This window comes from Staurois parvus, unplaced genomic scaffold (assembly GCF_062004578.1).
Source record: "Staurois parvus isolate SC_StPar_1 unplaced genomic scaffold, SC_StPar_1.0 ptg000642l, whole genome shotgun sequence".
Taxonomy (NCBI): Eukaryota; Metazoa; Chordata; class Amphibia; order Anura; family Ranidae; genus Staurois; species Staurois parvus.
The window spans coordinates 168,557-190,341 of NW_028318438.1; the positions used below are offsets into that span (position 1 = coordinate 168,557).

The following is a 21,785-nucleotide window of genomic DNA, read 5'->3' on the forward strand; positions in this document are numbered from 1 at the left end:
CCTGAGTTTGACAACAGGGGGAGCCCTGACTGTCTGATTGGGGAAAAACATTTAGATCTCGAGTCCCTTGCTGGAAACTGTACAGCGCGTAGGATAGTAGGAAGTGATTGGACGTTGGCCAAACTGTCTTCAACCTCCTCACTGTGTGTGACGTCCTCCACTCAGGATTAAAAGGTAGCTGAGACCACCTGCAGTGTCCACTCCCCTTAAGGCATGCCTCTCTTTAGGCAATAACCACATTGCCAGATGGCTGATTTCACTGTACTTGTCTGCTGGGCAGTGGAGACCATAGTAGAAAGCTGCCTGCCTCATGCTCTCCCTCCTAAAAAGCGCTCTAACAGAAAAAGGCACCTGAACATATGCCTTCTTGGACAGTAGAGCATCTGCACTTACGTTTCAGAGGACAAAATGGCACCCACACACACACACACTCTAGCCAAGCAAAAATCAATATGGTGTCTGCACATGCACCTATACAGAGATAGAAGAAGCAATATGGCACCGACAAAAGGGTCTGCAACTCCGATCCACTCACTACAGTACTCAGTCAGTGATGGAACACCAGCCACAAAAAAACGGTTTTAACGGTCTGGCACCAAACTTACCACAACTTTGGCAGGATTCCTAGGGCAAACTATGTGTAACTTCACCCATTTTAGTTGGGTACATCTCTCCCTTCAATAAGAGGGAGATCTTCAAAGACAGGGTTCCCTTCCAGAGGTGGACCATGGCCTTGGACTTGCACAGCACCCACTGGAAATGCACACCCTGCACCATGTATCCCCTATACACCAGGTCTAATGCAGTTGCAAACTTACAGGCATGCCCGCTCGTACCTTCACGAGGGGTCCTGGTACAGTCCCCTCTGTACAAACCCGGGGGGCACTTATCGGGAAAGTGCACACCTAATGCCGCTGCTTACTGGTACAGCCTGAAACTTTTCTTGATAGGAGATTTCACTGTTCCCCAACTACCAACATTTTCTCACACAGAGAAATACATCCAACACTTAAAGTTGCTAGTAACAAAAATGGAGGCTTGCATGGTAGGAGCTGTTATATGAAGCAGTGCTTTAAGTGGCTCTGCCAGTGTTCAGTTACCTGAACGTGTGGCATATAACCCATACCAATATGATTTGAAGACCTGTGCCCTATATTGTATGATAAAGAAAAAAAATATTCATGTGTAAAATCCTTTTCTTGGAATACATCACAGGACACAGGAGAGTGAATTATTAGAGCATTGGGTTATGCTCCACCTCCAAGTGATTGGTCACAGGCTAGCTTGACTGAGCCCTGCATAACCCCTTCCACTTCAGCATTGCCTCAGTCTTGTCAGCAAGCAATATCAGAGAGGAAACAAGAGCGGAGGAAACTGTGGCATGTGAGGAATGCCAAGAAAAGGATTTTAGAGATAAATAAAAAATATATCCAGTTTTTAAAATCATACATCACAGAAAACATGGGAATTTAATTCTCAGGCCATTGGGCCATCCAAAAGCAATTCTGCAAGGGGTGGACAACTGCAAAACAACAAACAGTCACCAGGCACAGCAACAACCAATCTTTTAGAAACAGAAAAAAAAGTAGGAGTAATGGTCCTCACAGGACTGCCTGGAGGACCTTCCATCAATGGCCGATGTCTGAAGCAGCCTGAACATCCACCTGGTAAAACTTGACAAACACGTGTAAGGAAGACGAGGTAGTAAATGTACAGGACATGAAACTGAGGCATGATGCTGAAAACTCAAAGAGCAACAGCACTTCATAGGAAAGTAGGGAACCATCCTCTTCAGGTAATGATCTGCTGATTCCACCTAACAATTGTGGATTGAGAGGCCACCTATCCCATTTGGGAACCCTTTGGTAACACAAAAAAAGCGTCAGATTTTGGCACCAAGAGAGACACACAGCCATAACTATATTCCAGCTGCAATCTTAAGATAAGGCACTGCAGAAAAGGAAAGAAAAACTACAGTATGTTCTGCTTAAATCAACTTCTGAAACCCCCTTAGCAGAAAGGAGTTCCTGGACTAAGTCTTATTTAAATAAGACAGCAGTGTCCACCCTTGGACAATCCACTTTTTGAGGATACAGCTTTCCATTAGATATTGTTGTGTAAACACCTTATCCAGATAGACCCAGTCCTTGTACAAATCCTCCTCAAGGTGAACATGCATAGGAAAGTATTTATTATACAGGATTTATATAGCGCCAACAGTTTGCTCAGCACTTTACAATATAACGGGAGACAATACAGTTCAATACAAGAGGGATAGGAGGGCCCTGCTCCTTGGAGCTTACAATCTAGGAGTTGACCACTTTGGACGCATTCCATGACCCTAAATCCTATCACTTTTGACCCTGAAGTAGAAACTCAATGTATCAGCTGCGGTGGCTGAGACCTAGACCATTTACAGTTACTTTGCTGCAAATCCTTGTAGATGTTTGCCAGCTGATCGAGAACCATGGTGAAGGCAGCAAAAAAATTTCTCCTTTGACACAAAGATCCCCAAGGAAGGACCTGCAGGAGTGAGAAACCTGTTGCTGTGTCAGAGCCAGAGAAGGTTTGTTGCCAGTGTTATAGCAGCCAATGACCTCTCGTGTGTGCCCCACCCCCTGTGGCTCGCTTCTCCTCCGAGCTCCTGCCACCTGTTGGTTTTTTATGGGCTCTGGTGATCTGTAGTGAGACTCTAATGGGGGAATCTGATGTATGGGGGAGCACTGATAGATGGGGGAATATGATGTATGGGGACACTCTGAAGGAAAAACCTGAGTTTAGGGGGCACTCTGATGGGCATTGTAATGGGGGACTCCTTATTTAAGGGGGTATCCAAATGGGAACACCTTATGTAAAGAGGCACTATGATGGGGATACCTGATCTGAGGGGGCACTCTGATGAGGGTTACTGATCTAAGGGGGTACTCTGGTAGGGGCACCTTTTGTATAGGGGCATTCTAATAGGTGTACCTTGTTGGAGGTCCCCCCCCCCCCCCCGGTCACCTTTTTTTCTCTTGGTGTCAGGAAAACTTGTCAGAAATTACTCCTGCAGATATCAGAGGAACGAGGCAGAGGGCAGAAATGACACTTAGTGCTCTGGATTGAAACACAAACACAATATAGAAGGATATGCTTTGTTCATATTTCATGTATGAGGCCAACAACCACTTTATCAAGGGAAGGTTACGCTCTAAACTAAACTCTCTAAACAGCCATCTGGTTTTTTTTTTCCAGGAGCTACTCCAATGTATTCTATGCTAAACCATGCACAGGCACATAGGTCAAATGGCAACAGCTCATCAGAAGGTGTTTTGAAAAACCATGGTTGTGGTAGTGAAGAACAAGCAATATATATATATATATATATATATATATATATATATATATATATATATATATATATATATATATATATATGCCCCTTTCATCCAATAAAGAACAAGTGGTTGGAGCCATTCCTGGATATGTAAGAAAATGGTTATTCTTACCAAGGTTCCTGCAAACATCTGTCAAGGCCTCGTGCTTCGTCCTGCAAGCAACCAAGGCGTGTCAAGACCTTTTCCTTTCGTTTTTCCAAGTGTGACTTTTCCCTACAAAATAGTCAGATATATAAGTAGCTTTAATTTCTATCTTATCTTCTTTGGAAATAAGGATTAAAAAAATTCTCACTCACTTCTCAACGCTCCACCCAAAAGAAGAAATTCTGCTTTAAGGTCTCGTCCCCCACTCCGTTAGGGATTGGCACTTTTGAGGAGCGGGGGGAGAGAGGGGGTACCCGAATTTGACAGGTACCCGCTCCCACTTCCACTGCGACCGTCTATCCAGGGTTTCTCAACGAGGGTTCCATGGAACCCAAGAGTTCCTCCAGAGGATGCTTGGGATTCCTTGAGCAATGAGCAACTTCTGCCTCTCAGATAAGTTCCCACTGACACTATTGATCTTTTTAACCATCAATAAAGGGAGTAATTCTTTCCAGTGACCACAAGTGTAAGGAGCATTCTTCCTACTGACCATCACACTAATGCATCATGAATTGTAGATATAGTAATTTTTAGCAGGGTTTCCCTGAGACCGGAAAGTTACTTCAAGGGTTTCTCTGCATCACGAAGGTTGAGAAAGGCTGGCCTAGGCGATCGGAAATGGAAGGTGTCCTCCCCCTCTCCCCGTAGTCTTCTGGGACACGTGACAGGTCCCAGAAGACTACGGGACCATTCAAAAAGCGCATCGCTACTCACGCATGCACAGTGGGCACCGGGCTGTGGAGCCGCAAGCTGTCACAGCCAGATGCTCACACTGAAGATGCATGCACCAGAGACACAGGATGGCCAGTGAACACGGCTGATTGAGGACACCACTGGATCAAGGAACAGGTGACTGCTTGTTTTTGAAAAGTTAGTAGCTACAGTTTTTTTTAGCTGCTGACTTTTTTAAAATTTTGACTGGAGCTCCGCTTTAACCTACTCCGCTCAGGTGCCTACTTACATCTGACAGCGGCCTCCCAAGATATTTACATCCTTTGTTCAAAAATCTTCTCACTGTTGTTCATGCAGTAAATTGCCATTAGCATGAATGAGCCATACCATAAGAGAAAGGTCCAGTTCACACCACAGAAACGCAGTTCAGATTTCAGCATGCGAGTTTACCTGCACTTTTGATGTGTTCCAGGGTTTTTTTTCCTCTCTTTATGACAAGGGATATCACATTATTTTGAATGGGACTCAGCAGAGTGCACTAGACTTCAGTGTGAATTCAGCTCCATAGATTTCCATGTTATCTCAGAGGATGCAACAGCAATAGATAAGAAGCTTTGTGACATCCTATACAACTGTGATGGATGGATGTTTTTTTCTTTAATCCTCACTTCTCCTCCCTTGTCATCCTTGCTGCCTACACATAAGGCAGCCCCATTCCTTTAAGTGGGCTGCCCTGCATGCAACAAACGCCCCAGAAAGCTTCCTGGTTGTGGAGCGCTGTGCGTTTTGACGTGACAGTGTTCATTGTGCATAGGCAGCCCATTCATGTGCGTTTACGCGCAAAAAAAAAACCGGGAATGCATCTTTCTGCTATGCTCAGGTGTAAATGGAATGTGCCTGGGAGAAAAGTTTTTAGGGCCGGTACACACCATGCCCCACACAGGAACACGTTGTGCGTTCCTGGGTGATTCAACCCGCATGCAAAACGCACTCTGTTTGCGATCTGCAGTGGGTGTCAACAGAAAGCTAGTGATACCGCAAACACAAGTCAAAAATGCAGTGCATTTGCCCACACCAAATCTCATGGTACTTTTGTACCATGTGATCTGTTGCAGTGCGTTTTAAAAAGTAGTGCATGCACTGAAATCGCACCGTACAGAATTGCACAGCACGTCCTGTGCAGGCATGATGTGAATTGACTCTTAACCCCAGTTCATACATATGCGGTGAGGGCAACCATGTGATCCTTGTGTGTTTCTCGCATCGTATTGCAAACATACGATCTGCAGTGGGTGTCAATTCAAAGTGAACAACACCCCAAATGCAGGTCACAAAGGCAATATATTTGCCTAAACTGGATCCTATAGTAAAAGCCAATAACGTGATTACAGTGTAGTTCAAAAAAAGAAAAAAGAAAGAAGAAAAAAAAAAAAAAAGGAGTGCCTGCTCTACTTTGGTACTTTCAAAACAAATTGTCTCAAATTGCACCACACAGAATGCAGTTCGGTTCCTGTGCTATTCACATGCAGGCTATAAAGTGAACCTAGGCTTAGGCAGCAAGGATAACCTGGAGGGAGAGGTGAAATTTAAAAAAAAAAACAAAACAAAAACCCCCCACTTCTTACCAGTGTCGCATTGGAATTGCCTTTTATCTAATGCTGATGCAAGTGTTTAGCACAGAAGTATGCAGCATGGCCTATTTTTTTTCTACACTGGAACACACTGCACTGGTATGAACTATGACACTGTAATCCCTATCACGTACTATTCATGCGTTTTTGATGCAGAAAAAAATGCATTTGACTGCATCTGGTGTGAACCAACCCTAAGCCACCATGTAAATATAGTATAACTTTGTATCTAAACCTGGACATGTCCTTTAAAGCTAGCACTTACTAGAAATAGTCGCAATATACAATTTTAAAGTGACAAAATAAACAAGTGTGTGTGTTATCCATCTTACCGGATACCAATCTGTTCCTGAGAGATCAAATTTTCTAACTCTGCAAACAGAAACAAAAAAATAAATATAGTGAGCAATAAAAATTGCATTACTGTACACAGCTAGCTCACATGTACACATTCCCACAGCTACAATAATAAAAGCTCACAGATAAGGAAGAGGTTTCAGGTTGTTTCAGGTACAGGTAGCATGGACATTGCTGATTTGTAAGGGAAGCCAAACATCAGGGTTTCCAGAAAGATAGAATTGCCTTTACTCACCACACTGCATCACTTTACTACGTGGGATGTTTGCCCAGTTATTTTTTAATCCGTCTTCCAGTTTGGCAGTTTCTATAAAGAGAACATTTTTTTTTTAAACTGTTCATGAGACTGGACAACTAAAATAAAAATCTTTATAAAAGCAATAAGTAAAAGTACATTGAATTATAGTGCATAATATAAAACATTCGAACATTTAAATTATATTGCTAGTGATAAAACTAAATTGTGACAGGACTAATAGAGCACTGACAAGAGTAGCAAAGCATAGGAAGCCATTTAAACCAGCATTTAATGACTAGAACAGATCCTGAGGAACTAACATCTCAATTTTAAAGACTGCGAGTAGAAAGGCTCTTATAATGCTTCACATGTCTCTGCTGCAATAAAATAAACCTAACTGCCTGCTTGCAGTCTTCTTTAATATGTACACTGAGCTATGCAATACAGCCTGTTTACATTTTGACACAGATCCAGTGTGTCAATATGATCTAACTTCTGCCCAGGAGTGATGTCATCCCGTGCTGGCCAATGAAAACAGCCACAGCCCAGCACAGATTACACCAGCGCCGAAGAAGGATGTCAAACCATTGAAGGAAATGTGTGGGCAGCACAGTGGCTAAATGGTTAGCACTTCTGCCTGGCAGTACTAGGGCTGTTGGTTCGAATCCCAACCACGGCACCACCTGCCTGGAGTTTGCATACCACCCTGTGCCTGTGTGGGTTTCCTCTGGGTACTCTGGTTTCCTCCCACACTCCAAAGACATGCTGGTAGGTGAATTGGGTCCTGTCTAAATTGGCCTTAGTATGTGTATGTATGAATGTGAGTTAGGGACCTTAGACTGTACGCCCCTTGAAGGTTAGGGACTGATGTGAATGTACAATATATACGTAAAGCGCTGCGTAAATTGACGGAGCTATACATGTACCTGAAATAATGTATTACGGGCTTCCACTTTAACCATTAGACGCCCGGCCTATAGCCGTTTGGCGGCCGCAAAAATGCATTAGCTTTCCGGGGTGTACGTCATTTGGCGTCCTCCCGCACATGCGCAGTTCGCGCGGTTGCAGAGCTGCGCGATCTATCACCGGCCGTGTACCTCGGACACGGCCAATGACAGATCTGAGTACCGGCCCCTATTGCCGATACCATGTGACCTGCTGTGACCAATCACAGCAGGTCACATGACAGTTGTATACAATGGATGGCTTCATTCATGCCATCCATTGTATACTAGTGCCTAGCTGTGAATGGTCACAGCAGGTCACATGCACATGTCATGTGATTAGCTGTGGCCAAATCACAGCTAAGCACAAAAAAAAAAAAAAAAAAAAAAATATACTGATCACTTCCCCAAAGTAGTAAAATGTTACTATGGTAACATTTTACTACTTTGGTCATAGTAAAATATGAAAAAAAAAAAAAAAAAAAAAATGCAATATAAAATTAAAAAAAAAAAAAATTATATATATATATATATATATATATATATTTATTTTTATTTCATACTGTCACCACTCAGTGTCCCTGTTCACCGCCATGCCAGTTATATGATGATGCCGTACTGCACTGGTGACAGTATGTAAAAAAAAAAAAAAAAAAAAAAAAAAAAAAAAAGTGAAAATAATTTTTTTCATTTTCCGAAAAATGACAAAAAAACACAACTTCAAAAAACTCGCCATTCCTCTTATGAAGTACGTCGGACTGTCTACTTTACAAAAAGGGGTCATTTGGGGGATATCTGTACTGTTCTGACATTCTTGGACCTCAAGAAATTAGATTGGCTGTCAGTACTTCAGGATTGATCAATTTTCAGATCTATACCATAGTTTGTGAACTCTATAACTTTCCTACAAACTAAATAATACATCCTAATTTGGGTTATTTTCACCAAAGACATGTAGCAGAATACATCTTGGCCTAAATTTATGAACAATTATTTATTTGTAAACTTTTATAACAGAAGCAAAGAAAAACGTGTTTTTTTTTTTCAAAAGTTTTGGTCTTTTTTTGTTAATTTAGCAAAAAATAAAAACCCTGGCGGTGATTAAAAACCACCAAAAGAAAGCTCTAGTTGTGTGAAGAAAATTATAAAATTTTAGTTTGGGTACAATGTGTATGACCGCGCAATTGTCATTCAAAGTGTGAGAGCACTGAAACCTGAAAAATGGCCTGGGCAGGAAGGTGTAAAATTGCCCGGTATTGAAATGGTTAAAACATATCAGCATTAAGTATGAACACAGAGAAAAAAGATAATACAATTTGCTGTCACACCCCAATAACCCAGGCTTTTGTGCTCTCCCCAGAGCTTAACATTTTGGATTCTTTCTAAATTTCTTCTTTATCTATTACTGTGTATAAAGCAAATTAATTCCCTGAAGAATACACCTTCAGAAACATCTAAACTTACATGAAGGCAACTAGACTTAAAATTCCAGTGTTACAATTTATTTGAACTTCACAATGCAAAGAATATCAAACCTTGAGGCTCCGTTCGCACTTAAGTGTTTTCAACTTGAAGCTCAATGCTCAAACGCTCAACAAGGAAACTTATTCATTCATCCATTTCAATGGCCCCTGTTCACATTTGAGCATTTTGTCCCCTGTAGCAAAACGCCTGTCACTCAAAAAAGTATGTGCTACTTTTCAGGCAGATTTGAGCATTTTAGTCCTCATAGACTTGAATGGAAAATACCTGAACAGCAAGAAATTAGCGTTTTTGAGTATTTTTTCAGGCGTTTTCATCTCAAACAGCAGCTGCCCTCCCCTTTTCTAGCATCACTCCACACCTTAAAAACATACATCTTGTGATCAAAATGGAGGAGATTCTGCTTCTGGAAGCTGAGACCTTCATTGCTCTCATTCGTGGCCACCCCTGCGTCTATGATCCCAAGGATCCCCATTATAAGAGCTGGGCAAGAACCATCAGAGCCTGGAAGGTAGCGAGACAAAACTTGCTACCCCGTGGAACAGCTGCATTGCTCCCTAGATCAAGGAGAAAAGAACGGTACTTCTGTGTACTGCAGTTATGTGCTTTATTCTGGCTTTTCTGTTGTATGCACCTAGGACACATCTACACAGGTTCCTATTGGCCACCGTAAAAATGGCCAAATAAAAAACGCCTATAATTTGCAAATCTGCTCGGAAAAAAACACATGAAAAAAAACCCACTTGAAAAATAGCCTTAAAAAGGTCTGCTCAGTGTGAATATAGCATGAACGAGTGGATTTTGCTATTTCTGTAGGTTGAGGTAGATGAATCAACATTTAGGAAAAAACCTACCGATTTGTAAGCTGGATATACAATCATCAACTTCTTCAAGTAGTTTAGTAGTCTCTGTTAGTCTTCTCTGTACCTCTACCACGTGAACCTGCAAATGTGATATGAATAATGAATATCAGAAGCCAGAGAATAATCCAATCTTTGACAAAATTTACAGATTATAAATTATAGGCTCGATATAAATCTCCCATAAGAATATTTTATATTTATTGCTTTCAGCCAGCCTAGAGCTCTAGTCTTTTCACATGTTTATTAACTAACCTTAACAAAAAAAGTTATTTTGCAATATTTTTATTGAAAGAATTATCATTTAGCAGACAAGAGCAGAGATGAAGTGCGGTATTGTTTACATCAAAGAATCATATTCAAATAACCATCAGTAGAACAAAATACATACAGCAATAAGACTAGGTTCACACTGAAGCAGTGTGAGTTCCTTTAGTCTTTAAGTTCAATTCTAGGAGCACCTGTGGTGTGATTCAGCTTGTATAGCACTGCATTTGTCTTACGATTTTCATACAGTTGCAGTTTTGAATTCTCTCTCTACTTGTGAGCCTGGGCCTCTACAAAGAGCATTATGCCAATTCAGTTTTCTCAACACAGCTGACGCTTGAAATCGCATTCCATTACAACTGATAAAACCACACGGGAATCGTGTCCTCCCACTGACAACAGTGGGGCACTGTCCCTCCCACTGTGACCAACAGTGGGGCACTGTCCCTCCCACTGTGACCAACAGTGGGGCACTGTCCCTCCCACTGTGACCAACAGTGGGGCACTGTCCCTCCCACTGTGACCAACAGTGGGGCACTGTCCCTCCCATTGTGATCAACAGTGGGGCACTGTCCCTCCCACTGTGACCAACAATGGGGCACTGTCCCTCCCACTGTGACCAACAATGGGGCACTGTCCCTCCCACTGTGACCAACAATGGGGCACTGTCCCTCCCACTGAGACCAACAATGGGGCACTGTCCCTCCCACTGAGACCAACAATGGGGCACTGTCCCTCCCACTGAGACCAACAATGGGGCACTATTCCTTCCACTGACGCCAATGATGGGGCACTATTTCTCCTACGGACGCCAATGACATGGCATCATTCCTCCCACTGACGCCAATGACATGGCATCATTCCTCCCACTGACACCAATGACGTGGCATCATTCCTCCCACTGACACCAATGACGTGGCATCATTCCTCCCACTCACACCAATGATGGGGCATCATTCCTCCCATTGACACCAAGCATGGGGCATTGTCCCTCTTACTGATACCGATGATAGGGTACAATTCAACCACTGATACAAATGCTGAGTCCCCACACAATGATGGTATGTCCCGGCACAAAGATCCACAGTTCGGGGCACTGGAGAGGTTCTTACTTGTGTTGTCAGTGGCTATCATCCATCCGAATGGAATGTCCTCTGTCCTCTCCCCGAGTACCTGGGCTCCTCATCCCTCCTTCAGCTCCAGGAACAGCAGTGCCATGCGGGGTGAAATGTCGGGGTTCCGGCGTCCGATTCTTGGGATCAGAGTGGCCACTGCATGCCAAGTCACACCCATTTTGTCCCCATACACCGGAGTGGAGCCCACCCACTGCTCTAGAATTGGTCAGAGAGTCAGTGGAGCTCATGGCCCCGCCCACTCCTTCCTCACTGTGGAATAATATACAGCCCAGCATGCCACTGCCTGTCTCCTGCAGAGTGTTGGCACACACTCACCCCCACATTATTTCCACTCGCCAAATGCGAGCAGAAATTTCAAGGTCTGTTCTAGGTGACGTTTAGCTTCAGTCACACACTCTGTATGAGAAATCAAGCAACACACGGTGGGTAGGATCAGGAATATAAATAGATCGGTAGGCAAACACCCATACATACACAAAGGGGAGAGAAAGAATACTTTAATATACAATAATCACATTTACCTCAGCTTTATGAAGTAGCTTGCTGTAAATAGATACTTTTGCTTCATGAGCCAAAATCTTGCTTTTCTTGGAGTACATAGACTTCATATTTTTTAGTGTCGCACCAAAGCACATCAGCTATCAGAAATCAAGCAAATATATAACTATTTGATGTAAAACTCTCAGAATCAAAGTAAATGCATCAAGTTAACATATTTAGTACCTCATTTTCTGAGCACATCCTCATAGCTTCCCACAGCAGGCTGCTAACCTCAATTAGAGGCTTATCTTGCATATCTGTATACAACTTCAACCTAATAAGATTTAACAAGCAAATTAATCTAGCACATCTTTAAAAAGATGTTAACAAGAATGTTCCATTCAAAAGATGGTTAGATTATATAAGACTTTTTTTTGTGGAAAGGTGCACGTTTAAAAAATATTCTGTAGCCCTCAGACTGCTATTAGGCTCCATGCACACAGGGCGGTTTCATAACGCTGGTAACGTTAGCTGTGTAATGTCAAGTTAAAAATGTGAGTTTTTCAGCGTTTGCATTTTTTAACCAAAAAGAAAACTTTTTTTTGCCCAAAAACGCTGGTTTGCTGCGATTTACCGCGTTTTTCAGTGTTCCTCTAGAAACCCACCAGCTCTGGGTTTTTTTCCAGCCAAAAAACGCTTACAGTCTATGTGTGCATGCATAGTATAACATGCTGGGGAGTTTACAGGCTGTAGAAAAGTATGTCAAAAGTCAAAAACAGCCACTGTAAAAACATCCAGTGTGCATGAGGACTTAATAAAACTTATGAAAATGTAAGTTACATCTCTTAAAAAAAACAAACACATACTCTTCAGTTATTTGGTGTAAGGTATGGCATTCCTCCTCGTATACTTGAAGCTTAGGTTGATAAATGAACAGATCTAGCATCAAGTCTGTAGAAGATGAGGTTTCATAGTTTCCACGCTGTATCAAAAGGAGCAAAATTAAAACCTCAGTAATTGACACAATTACAGCACAAACACAACACAAGTGTAAACAGAGAGCAAATGTAGAGTCGCAAAAAAAAAAATTCCTTGGTCTTGTGGATAATTTCTTTACATCTTTGTGGTGCGTACCGCATGCACATTGTGCCTTGCCCTAAAAGTAGCCCATTCATTTAAACAGACTGCCTAATGCACTAGAAAAAAATACACTTTTTGTACTTAAAGTGAAAACTTATTCTTGAAATCCAAACACAGGAAATAAGAAACAGTCAGGTTATACCGTTACCTACATGAGGTTAGGTCATGATTTGTGTACCTTGCAGTGCTTTGCGTTTATGTGCGTTTGCATGCAATTGAACATGCTGCATTGGAAAAAAAAAAAGTAATACATGCTACACTTTTTTCAGTGCTGGGAAAACACATTGGGGTGGACTACATTCTTAGGGAACCACTATAATTTTGTTGCCATACATTCACAAATGCACCCCAATGCACTTTGTGTAAAGGAACCCTAAAAGTAAAATCTGTGTCTTGAAGTCCACTGGGGGGGAAGGAAATCAGAAACAGTCCGGATATACCATTATCTACAGAGGTTAGGACACTAGCAAACAGAAAAATGTGCACCAACCCCTGTATAGCTTCTCCTCTACCCAGCATTCTGCAGCTTTGTGAGAAAGCAGTACAAAGGTCAGAAGAAAAAAAAAACTCAGACAAGTGGCACTTACACTATATTGCCAAAAGTATTGGGATGCCTGCATTTACCTGCACATGAACTTTAACCACTTTGCCCTCCTGAGGATTCACCCCCCTCCCTGATCAGGCCATTTTTTGCGTTACGGTGCTGCGTTACTTTAACCGACAACTGCGCAGTAATGCAACGCTACGCCCAAATGAAATTTGTCCTTTTTTCCCAATGAATTGAGCTTTCGGTGGTATTTGATCCCAATACGTGTAAATTAATTGGTTAAGTGAAAGTTATAGCGTTTACAAATGGCGGTATAGATACTGGAATTTGTTTTTTTTACTAGTAATTGCGTCGATCAGCGACTTATAGTAGGACTGCAGCTGGCGGGCATTCTGACACGGGGGGAACGGACTTGGTGCCACTGACATCCTCAGTGACACCAATACAGTGATCAGTGTTTAAAAAAAAAAAAAAAAAAACTGGTAGTGTTTTGCTGGGGGGCGGTGTGTTGCTGCTTCACTGTAAGCACACTGCTCTGGATGGCAGTGTACCCAAGCCAACAGGGAGGAGGACTGTTAGTAGAAAAAGCAGCCCTCCTTCCCGAAAAAGATCCTTGGTAATCACAGGGCTCTGGTGGGTAATCACTGGCCGGGAACCAGTGATTGAGAGCCGTGGCTGCAAATGGTGGCGCGCACCCCCTACCCAGAAACACAAAATCACACATATACACACACACACATATACATACACACATGATCTTTCTCACCATTGCCGCCCTGTAGCAGTATATCTGCTATAAGGAGGTCGGGATGAGGTTAACGGCATCCCAGTCTTAGTCCATAGGGTTTAATATTGAGTTGGCCCACCCTTTGCAGCTATAACAGCTTCAACTCTGTTGAAGTCAGCACTCTGTGCAGGCCACTCAAGTTTCTACATCACAAACTCACTCATCCATGTCTTTATAGACCTTGCTTTGTGCACTGGTGTGCAGTCATGTTGGAACAGGGAGGGGCCATGCCCAAAATGTTTCCACAAACTTGGGAGCATGAAATTGTCCAAAATGTCTTGGTATGCTGACGCCTTAAGTGTTCCCTTCACTGGAACTAAGGGGCCAAGCCCAACCCCTGAAAAACAACCCCACACCACAATCCCCCCTCCACCAAACTTTACACTTGGCACATTGCAGTCAACCAAGTACCATTCTCCTGGCAACCACCAAACCCAGACACATCCATCGGATTGCCAGAGAGAGAAGCGTGATTCGTCACTCCAGAGAACACATCTCCACTGCTCTAGAGTCCAGTGGCGGTGTGCTTTACACCACTACATCCGACGCTTTGCATTGCACTTGGTGATGTAAGGCTTGGATGCAGCTGCTCGGCCATGGAAACCCATTCATGGATGGACTTTTTGCACGTGTGGCAACCTATGACGGTACCATGCTTGAATTCACTGAGCTCCTGACAGCGACCCATTCTTTCACAAATGTTTGTAGAAGAAGTCTGCATGCCTAGGTGCTTGATTGTATACACCTGTGGCCATGGAGGAGATTGGAACACCTGAATCCAATGATTTGAAGGGGTGTCCAATACTTTTGGCAATATAGCGTATATCCCTTAAAAACTTCAAAAAAACATTTACAGCAAGTACAAAAATCAAGGGATACAGGAGTTTATAAACATTCAAAAGCAGTCAAACTGAGGGGTGGTCAACAACCACTGACAGGCCCAGGAAGAATTTGGGAGCTCAAACATATCTAAAAGACTCCTGCCCAAAGCAGAGGCAGATAAGGAGACGCTCTCTGCAAGACAGGGGAACTGTGAAGACAAAGGTGACGTCACAGAGGATCAAGCTGGGGCTTCATAGCAAGACAGAAAAATCACTGCCAAGGGGATGGTTATACCTGAAAGAGTGAGTGATTATGAAAACCAATCAACAATCCATCAAGCACCCTAGAGGAAGCCTTGTACAAACAATTCCATTAGAGAAGACCAGCTGGTTAACATGAGAAATATTATAATCTTAACCCTTAGGTTTCCGGAAAAAGAGGTCACATGATAAGGAAAGAGGTACCTGGTCAGACAACCAATCTCAAGATACCAACAGGATGTCTTCACAGCATAATATCGCAAAGAACAATAAAATGACCCCCTAAGACTGGGAAAAACCCCAAGGACACCAACCTTGAAGTCATACTGCCCAAAGAGAGTACGGAGAACAAGGTGCAACGGAAGAACACAAGAGTAAGAAGAACCCATCAAATAAACACCTACAGTGATCTTAGAATTCTGACAGAGCAAACTTTGCAAACCAGCCAAACCCTTATTCAACAAAACGTTATTCTAAGAATCAACTAACCTGCTCAGGATCAGAGAAGCATCCTTAGTTAAAGTGTAACTAAATGCAAATTTTTTTTCATTTTGGATAGCGAGAGGGTTATAACCCCCCATCAATTTCTTTGCCATCTGTGTCCCATATGGGAGAATTCCTTCCACTTCCTGTATCATAGCAAAAAAAAAAAAAAAAAATCCCTCCAAAGTGAGACTAGTTTCTCCATTGGTAGCTTTCCCCTCTATTACTGCTCTGATGTCCACCCAAAATTTGGGAATTTCTTTTACTTTCAATTGTAACAATAAACAGGACAGATAGAGAGTGTGAATCTCCCTAATGGAGGCAAAGGCAACAATAAAAACTGACAGGTGTTCTAATCTCACTCACATCTTCAATCTTTCCCTCTCTACTGGTGCCTTCCCCTCAACTCTAAAGCATGCGCACATCACTCCCCTACTTAAAAAGCCCTCCCTGGACCCCACCAACCTGAACAACTTAAGACCCATCTCCCTGCTGCCATTCACCTCTAAACTCCTAGAACGCTTAGTCTACAATCACCTGAGTTCCCACCTCACCGACAACAACCTTCTTGACCCTTTACAGTCTGGCTTTCGCTCACTACACTCCACTGAAACCGCCCTACTGAAACTCACTAATGATCTACTAAAACCAATGGCCACTACTCCGTACTCTTACTACTTGACCTCTCTGCAGCTTTTGATACGGTTGACCATCCCCTCCTCCTCAAAAAACTCCACTCTCTTGGTCTCAGAGACTCTGCTCTCTCCTGGTTCTCCTCCTATCTATCGCAGTGCTCCTTCAGCATTACCTATAACGCTGCCTCCTCCTCTTCTCTCCCTCTTTCTGTAGGGGTCCCTCAAGGTTCTGTCCTTGGACTCCTCTTTTCCATCTACACCTCCTCCCTTGGTCACTTGATAAACTCCCATGGCTTTAAGTACCAGCTCTATGCTGATGACACACAAATCTATCTTTCTAACCCTCACCTCACCCCTTCAGTCTCCTCTTGCATTACTAACCTACTAAGCGACATATCGGCATGGATGTAACTCCACTTCCACAAACTCAATCTTTCCAAAACTGAGCTCTTAGTATTCCCCACAGCCTGTGCCCCCTCCCCTGACTTCTCCATCAAGATCAATAACACAATCATCAGTCCCTCCCCTCATGCCAGGGTACTAGGTGTAATCCTAGACTCCCATCTGTCCTTTCACCCCCAAATCAGATCACTGTCCAAATCTTGTAGACTTCACCTCTGCAACATCTCCAAGATACGCCCGTTCCTAACCTCAGAAACCACTAAGCAACTTATTCACTCCCTTGTTATATCTCTCCTTGACTATTGTAACTCCCTCCTCATTGGCCTACCTAATCGCAGGATATCCCCTCTTCAGTCTATCATGAATGCTGCTGCCAGACTTATCCACCTTACTAACCGTTCTGTATCTGCCTCCCCTCTCTGCCACCAATTCCTCCACTGGCTTCCCATTGCCCAACGGATAAAATTCAAAACATTAACAATAACGTATAAAGCCATTTATAACTCTGCCCCAAATTACATCAACGATCTTGGTCTCTAAATATCACCCAAACCGTACTCTCTGCAAGACCTCCTGCTCTCTAGCGCCCTTGTCTCCTCCTCCCATGCTAGTCTCCAGAGCTTCCCCCATCCTCTGGAACTCTCTACCCCAATTTATCAGACTATCGCCTACTCTGCTCACTTTTAGGCAATCTCTGAAAACCTCTCTCTTCAGGGAAGCTTATCCTGCCCTCAGCTAATAATGGGATCTTCTACTCTTCCAACCAGTCCATCCCCCACAGTTACTACCTTTTGTACCACTAACCCCTCCCTCCTAGATTGTAAGCTTTCCATCTTGTATTGAACTGTATTGTTGCTGTATTGTCTCCCGTTATATTGTAAAGTGCTGAGCAAACTGTTGGCGCTATATAAATCCTGTATAATAATAATCCATCTCCACTGTATCCAAAACTAAAAGTTTTGCCTTTAGTTAGATTTTAAAGAGCAAGGGGTAGGAATCCTAGTCACATCACTGAGAATAATCACCGGCGAGAGCGAGAGGGCGAGAGCGCGAGAAAGGGGGAGCGAGGGCGAGAAAGGGGGAGCGAGGGCGAGAAAGAGCGGGGGGCGAGAGAGGGCGAGAAAGAGCGGGGGGCGAGAGAGGGCGAGAAAGAGCGGGGGGCGAGAAAGAGCGAGGGGCGAGAAAGAGCGAGGGGCGAGAAAGAGCGGGGGGGGAGAAAGGGAGGGGGGGGGAGAAAGGGAGGGGGGGAGAAAGGGAGGGGGCGAGAAAGGGAGGGGGCGAGAAAGGTAGAAAGAGAGCAAAAAAAGAGAACAAGAAAATAAAAAGAGAAAAAGAGCACAAGAGAGAGAGTGCATCCCCAGGGCATCTCAATTATTTCTCAAAGGTGGTGGGCTTAGGAGGTGGGCGGGTTGCAGCAACCTATTGGCTCAGTAGGCAGCAGGAGGCAGATCAGCTGTAACCGTGCAAATATGCTGGGTGGCAATTCCTATACATGATGCTTTTTCCTTCCTGCTTTGTCAGTGACAGAGAGAGGATGAAGAGGATGGAGAGGGGGGACTGCAGCAGACCAGGTCACAAATCCGAATGAGACCAGGTCAGAACACCGACTCAGGATTCCCTGATAAACAGGACAAAACCCTCAGATATTGGGATACCCTCCCCCTCCCCAGGTACCACCAGGGGACACGGAGGGGTCAAATCTTTACTAGAGAAGGGAGTAGTAAAAGCTGGTGCCTACTGATCTTGTAGGTCAGATGTCCTTCAGGAAATGAGTAAGGATGAGGGTTACCAATTACCATGAGATGTTTCATATTATTCAATGATATAGAACTTCCCGAAAAAGTTTGTGTTGACTACTACTTCTGAAATCAAAATTTTGCCTGTAGGAACCAGGGGACCCAGGGTGTGGGAAACTTATGAAGGGGCCTTGGATGATACAATAACACCAGAATAATGGTGAGGGGTAACTAAAAGAAATGCCAGACATGGGCATGGTTATGAGCTAAATGGGGTAACCTGAACACCCAAACGCTGGGGTGAGAGAAAAAAAAAAAAACCCAAGGACCCATCTAGAGGAATAAACTTCCTGATCAAGCTGCTGTAGTATGAAATGCATAGGGCATCAAAGACCAATATTGGGGGCTACTCTGGAGAGTGTGCGTTAGCTGTAGCTGGGAGAGTAGTGAAGGTCTGATCGGCTGGCGGTTCACTCATACTATTTGCTGATCTTGCATGTTATTTGGAGTGTCTGTAATTGAATGTACAGTATGCCTGCTAATAAGTTATTTTATGAAAATATATTTCATCTTTATAGAATAAAAAATATAAGGATGTTTTCACATAATGTGAGTCTTTTCTTTGACATCTATATGGCCATCCGGGGCACTGGGGAACAGAAAGAGCGGTTTTAAAGGGGAAGCCTGCAGACAGAGTAATCCAATATCTGAGCACAAGGAGCAGGGAGTCAGGGGTGGTCACGGGAGAGGTCCAGCCACCCTCAAGGGAACTGAAGTAGATTCTAATGAAGCAAGGATCACAATAGGGGTCCCAGGTTCCATTTTACAGACAACAGGCCGTTCTGGTGATACTGTGTAAAATGGTGAAGCATAACTATAGGTGTATGGGCATCAGGACTGTGCTCTGCATCTTAGTGAAGACATGTTGTAACCTCACAAAGGAAATTCAAGTAGGTTCAATGTGAGACATAGCATCAAGTGCACTGAAATCTTAATCAGCAGTAGCTGCCAGAGTTTGTGACAGCTAAAGGTGACCAAGTCTCTGTAGGTCAGTAGCAAACATGGACCATAGATTCACGTGGTGCTTTAAGAGCACAAACAATGGTGGGCTGAATGGCAGGAGACAGTGCAGAGAGTGCACACAGCACTCCATCCAACAGGTGACGTCAGTCAGTCTTAACCCTTACTGCAGTAAAACGGATTGTGGTAAGAAATTTGGAAATTATACCTGACAGTTCAAAGAGAAGGGTGGTGCCGGATGCTCCAGCATAAAACGCCTCACCCACTAAGTGCGTCTTCACAGCCAGGGTCCTACACCTGGGGCTGTGGCATGGCTCTGGACCCAGAAAGTGCTCCACAGCTAAACACAATACACTAAGGTCGGAAGCACCACTATGTAAAGCCCTGTAACTGAAGGTCACATTCCAGAAAAGCTCCGCATGTCTAGTCCTGAGGGATCTGTGTATCGTCTCCAAAATCAGCCTAAGGAAACCGCCAATCCAGATGGCTGCTATGTAGAGACCACCTCAAGAAGCAGGTGTAGCAAGAAATCTTGATGTTAATGAGGAAAAATACCATAGCGTGAAGACTAGCAAAAAATACATTTTTCAGCAATGCTGGAGAAAAGGAGTTGAATGAAGCATGTTGAAGAAAAGGGGTTATACAGAGTTCATTTACAACTTTACATTAATGACATTATAACCAGGCTGTTTCTGAATTCCTGTGCCCCTCAATAAACAAAACCAACACAGCTCGTTAGCATCACGAGAGATCCATCGAAGGAGCTGAAAGGCTGCTAAATTATTATTAAATAGTAGACAGCAGCTCCAACACATACTCAAGTAACCTCAGCACTGTAGCATATGCTTTGACAGCTTTCACTTTTTAGTACAGAAAAATTGTAGCAACCTTTGCTATGAAAAGTTGTAAGGTAGAAAACAGAAAAATAAAAAAAAAAAAAAAAAAAAAAAAAAAAACTTACCTTAACTGGAAGTTCACTGTATCTTGGCTTTTGGATCAGAATACGGATTCTAAGTAGCATAAAGAACTCCTTAACTGTAATAGTTCCATCTTGGAATTTCTATGGAGGAAAATAGGTTAGTAATTTTCAAGTTTATTGCATTAAATTCCTTCCCTTTGCAACCCATTAACAAACATGATCAAAAAAACAAAGTAATTCAAAACGGTTTGTGAACAACTTACGTTTAACTTACACAGTTACATAGTTTGTGAGATTGAATAAAAGGCACCTGTTCATCCAGTTCAACCTGCATGGATGTAGATATTTACAGTATATTTCTACCACTTCTCATATTTCTGTATAGTGTGTTCAACAAGATGTCCATCCAAAAGTTTTTGAAATTATCAACACTTCATCACCCATCCTCTGCAGAGCTTCAGTTGGCAGACAGATGGTCGTACGTTTTCCTGCAAAATGTCTTGATAAACTCTGGAATTCATTTTCCCATCAATGACAACAATCTGTCCAGGCCCTGAGGCAGCAAAGAAGCCCTAAACCATGATGCTCCCTCCGCCATGTTTTACAGTGGGGATGAGGTTTTGATGTTGGTGTGCTGTGCCTTTTTTTCTCCACATATAGTGTTGTGTGTTCTTCCCAAACAACTCAATCTTGGTGTCATCTGTCCACAGTATATTTTGCCAGTAGTGCTGTGGAACATCCAGGTGCTCTTTTGCAAACTTCAAACGTGCTGCAATATTCTTTTTGGACAGCAATGGCTTCCTCCGTGGTGTCCTCCCATGTACTCCATTCTTGTTTAATGTTTTCCTTATTGTAGATGTGTCAACAAAAATGTTAGCATGTGCCAGAGATTTCAGTAGGTCTTTAGCTGACACTCTGGGATTCTTCTTTACCTCATGCAGCATTCTGCGCTGTGCTCTTGCAGTCATTTTTACAGGACGACCACGCCCAGGGAGAGTAGCAACAGTGCTAAACTTTCTCCATTTGTAGACAGTCTGTCTTACCATGGACACATGAACATCAAGGCTTTTGGAGATACTTTTATATCCCTTTCCAGCTTAATGCAAGTCAACAATTCTTGATCGTAGGTCTTCTGAGAGCTCTTTTCTGCGAGGCATGGTTCACATCAGACAGTGCTTCTTGAAACCAGTAAACCCAATACAGGTGTGTGTTTTTTAAGGGCAGGACAGCTGTCAGCAACACATCCAATATCATCACACTGATTGGAGTCAAGGTTGGCTCACTCCTGGCTCCAATTAGCTCTGGGAGAAGTCATTAACCGCTTGCCGCCCTGCCACTGTGTATATACGTGTGCAGGGCGGCAGTGGAGCGCAAAACCACGTTTTAAAACGGGTTCCGCGCTCCAGACATTTTTGCCGGCAGGGGGCGCGCGCTCCCGCCGACCCG

At 43.3% G+C, this 21,785-nt stretch overlaps 1 protein-coding gene across 1 annotated transcript in view; it reads right to left on the reverse strand.

Annotated features, from left to right (window-relative positions):
* Positions 1-21,785, reverse strand: part of KNL1 (kinetochore scaffold 1) — a 102,325-nt gene that overhangs the window by 45,505 nt on the left and 35,035 nt on the right. Inside the window, exons 8-15 of the mRNA XM_089693939.1 lie at positions 20,382-20,480; positions 12,455-12,570; positions 11,832-11,922; positions 11,630-11,746; positions 9,700-9,787; positions 6,417-6,488; positions 6,157-6,196; positions 3,489-3,590 (exon numbers count right to left, since the gene is read on the reverse strand). Coding sequence (XP_089550065.1) covers positions 3,489-3,590; positions 6,157-6,196; positions 6,417-6,488; positions 9,700-9,787; positions 11,630-11,746; positions 11,832-11,922; positions 12,455-12,570; positions 20,382-20,480 — 725 coding nt within the window. The remainder of the gene's footprint in view (positions 1-3,488; positions 3,591-6,156; positions 6,197-6,416; positions 6,489-9,699; positions 9,788-11,629; positions 11,747-11,831; positions 11,923-12,454; positions 12,571-20,381; positions 20,481-21,785) is intronic.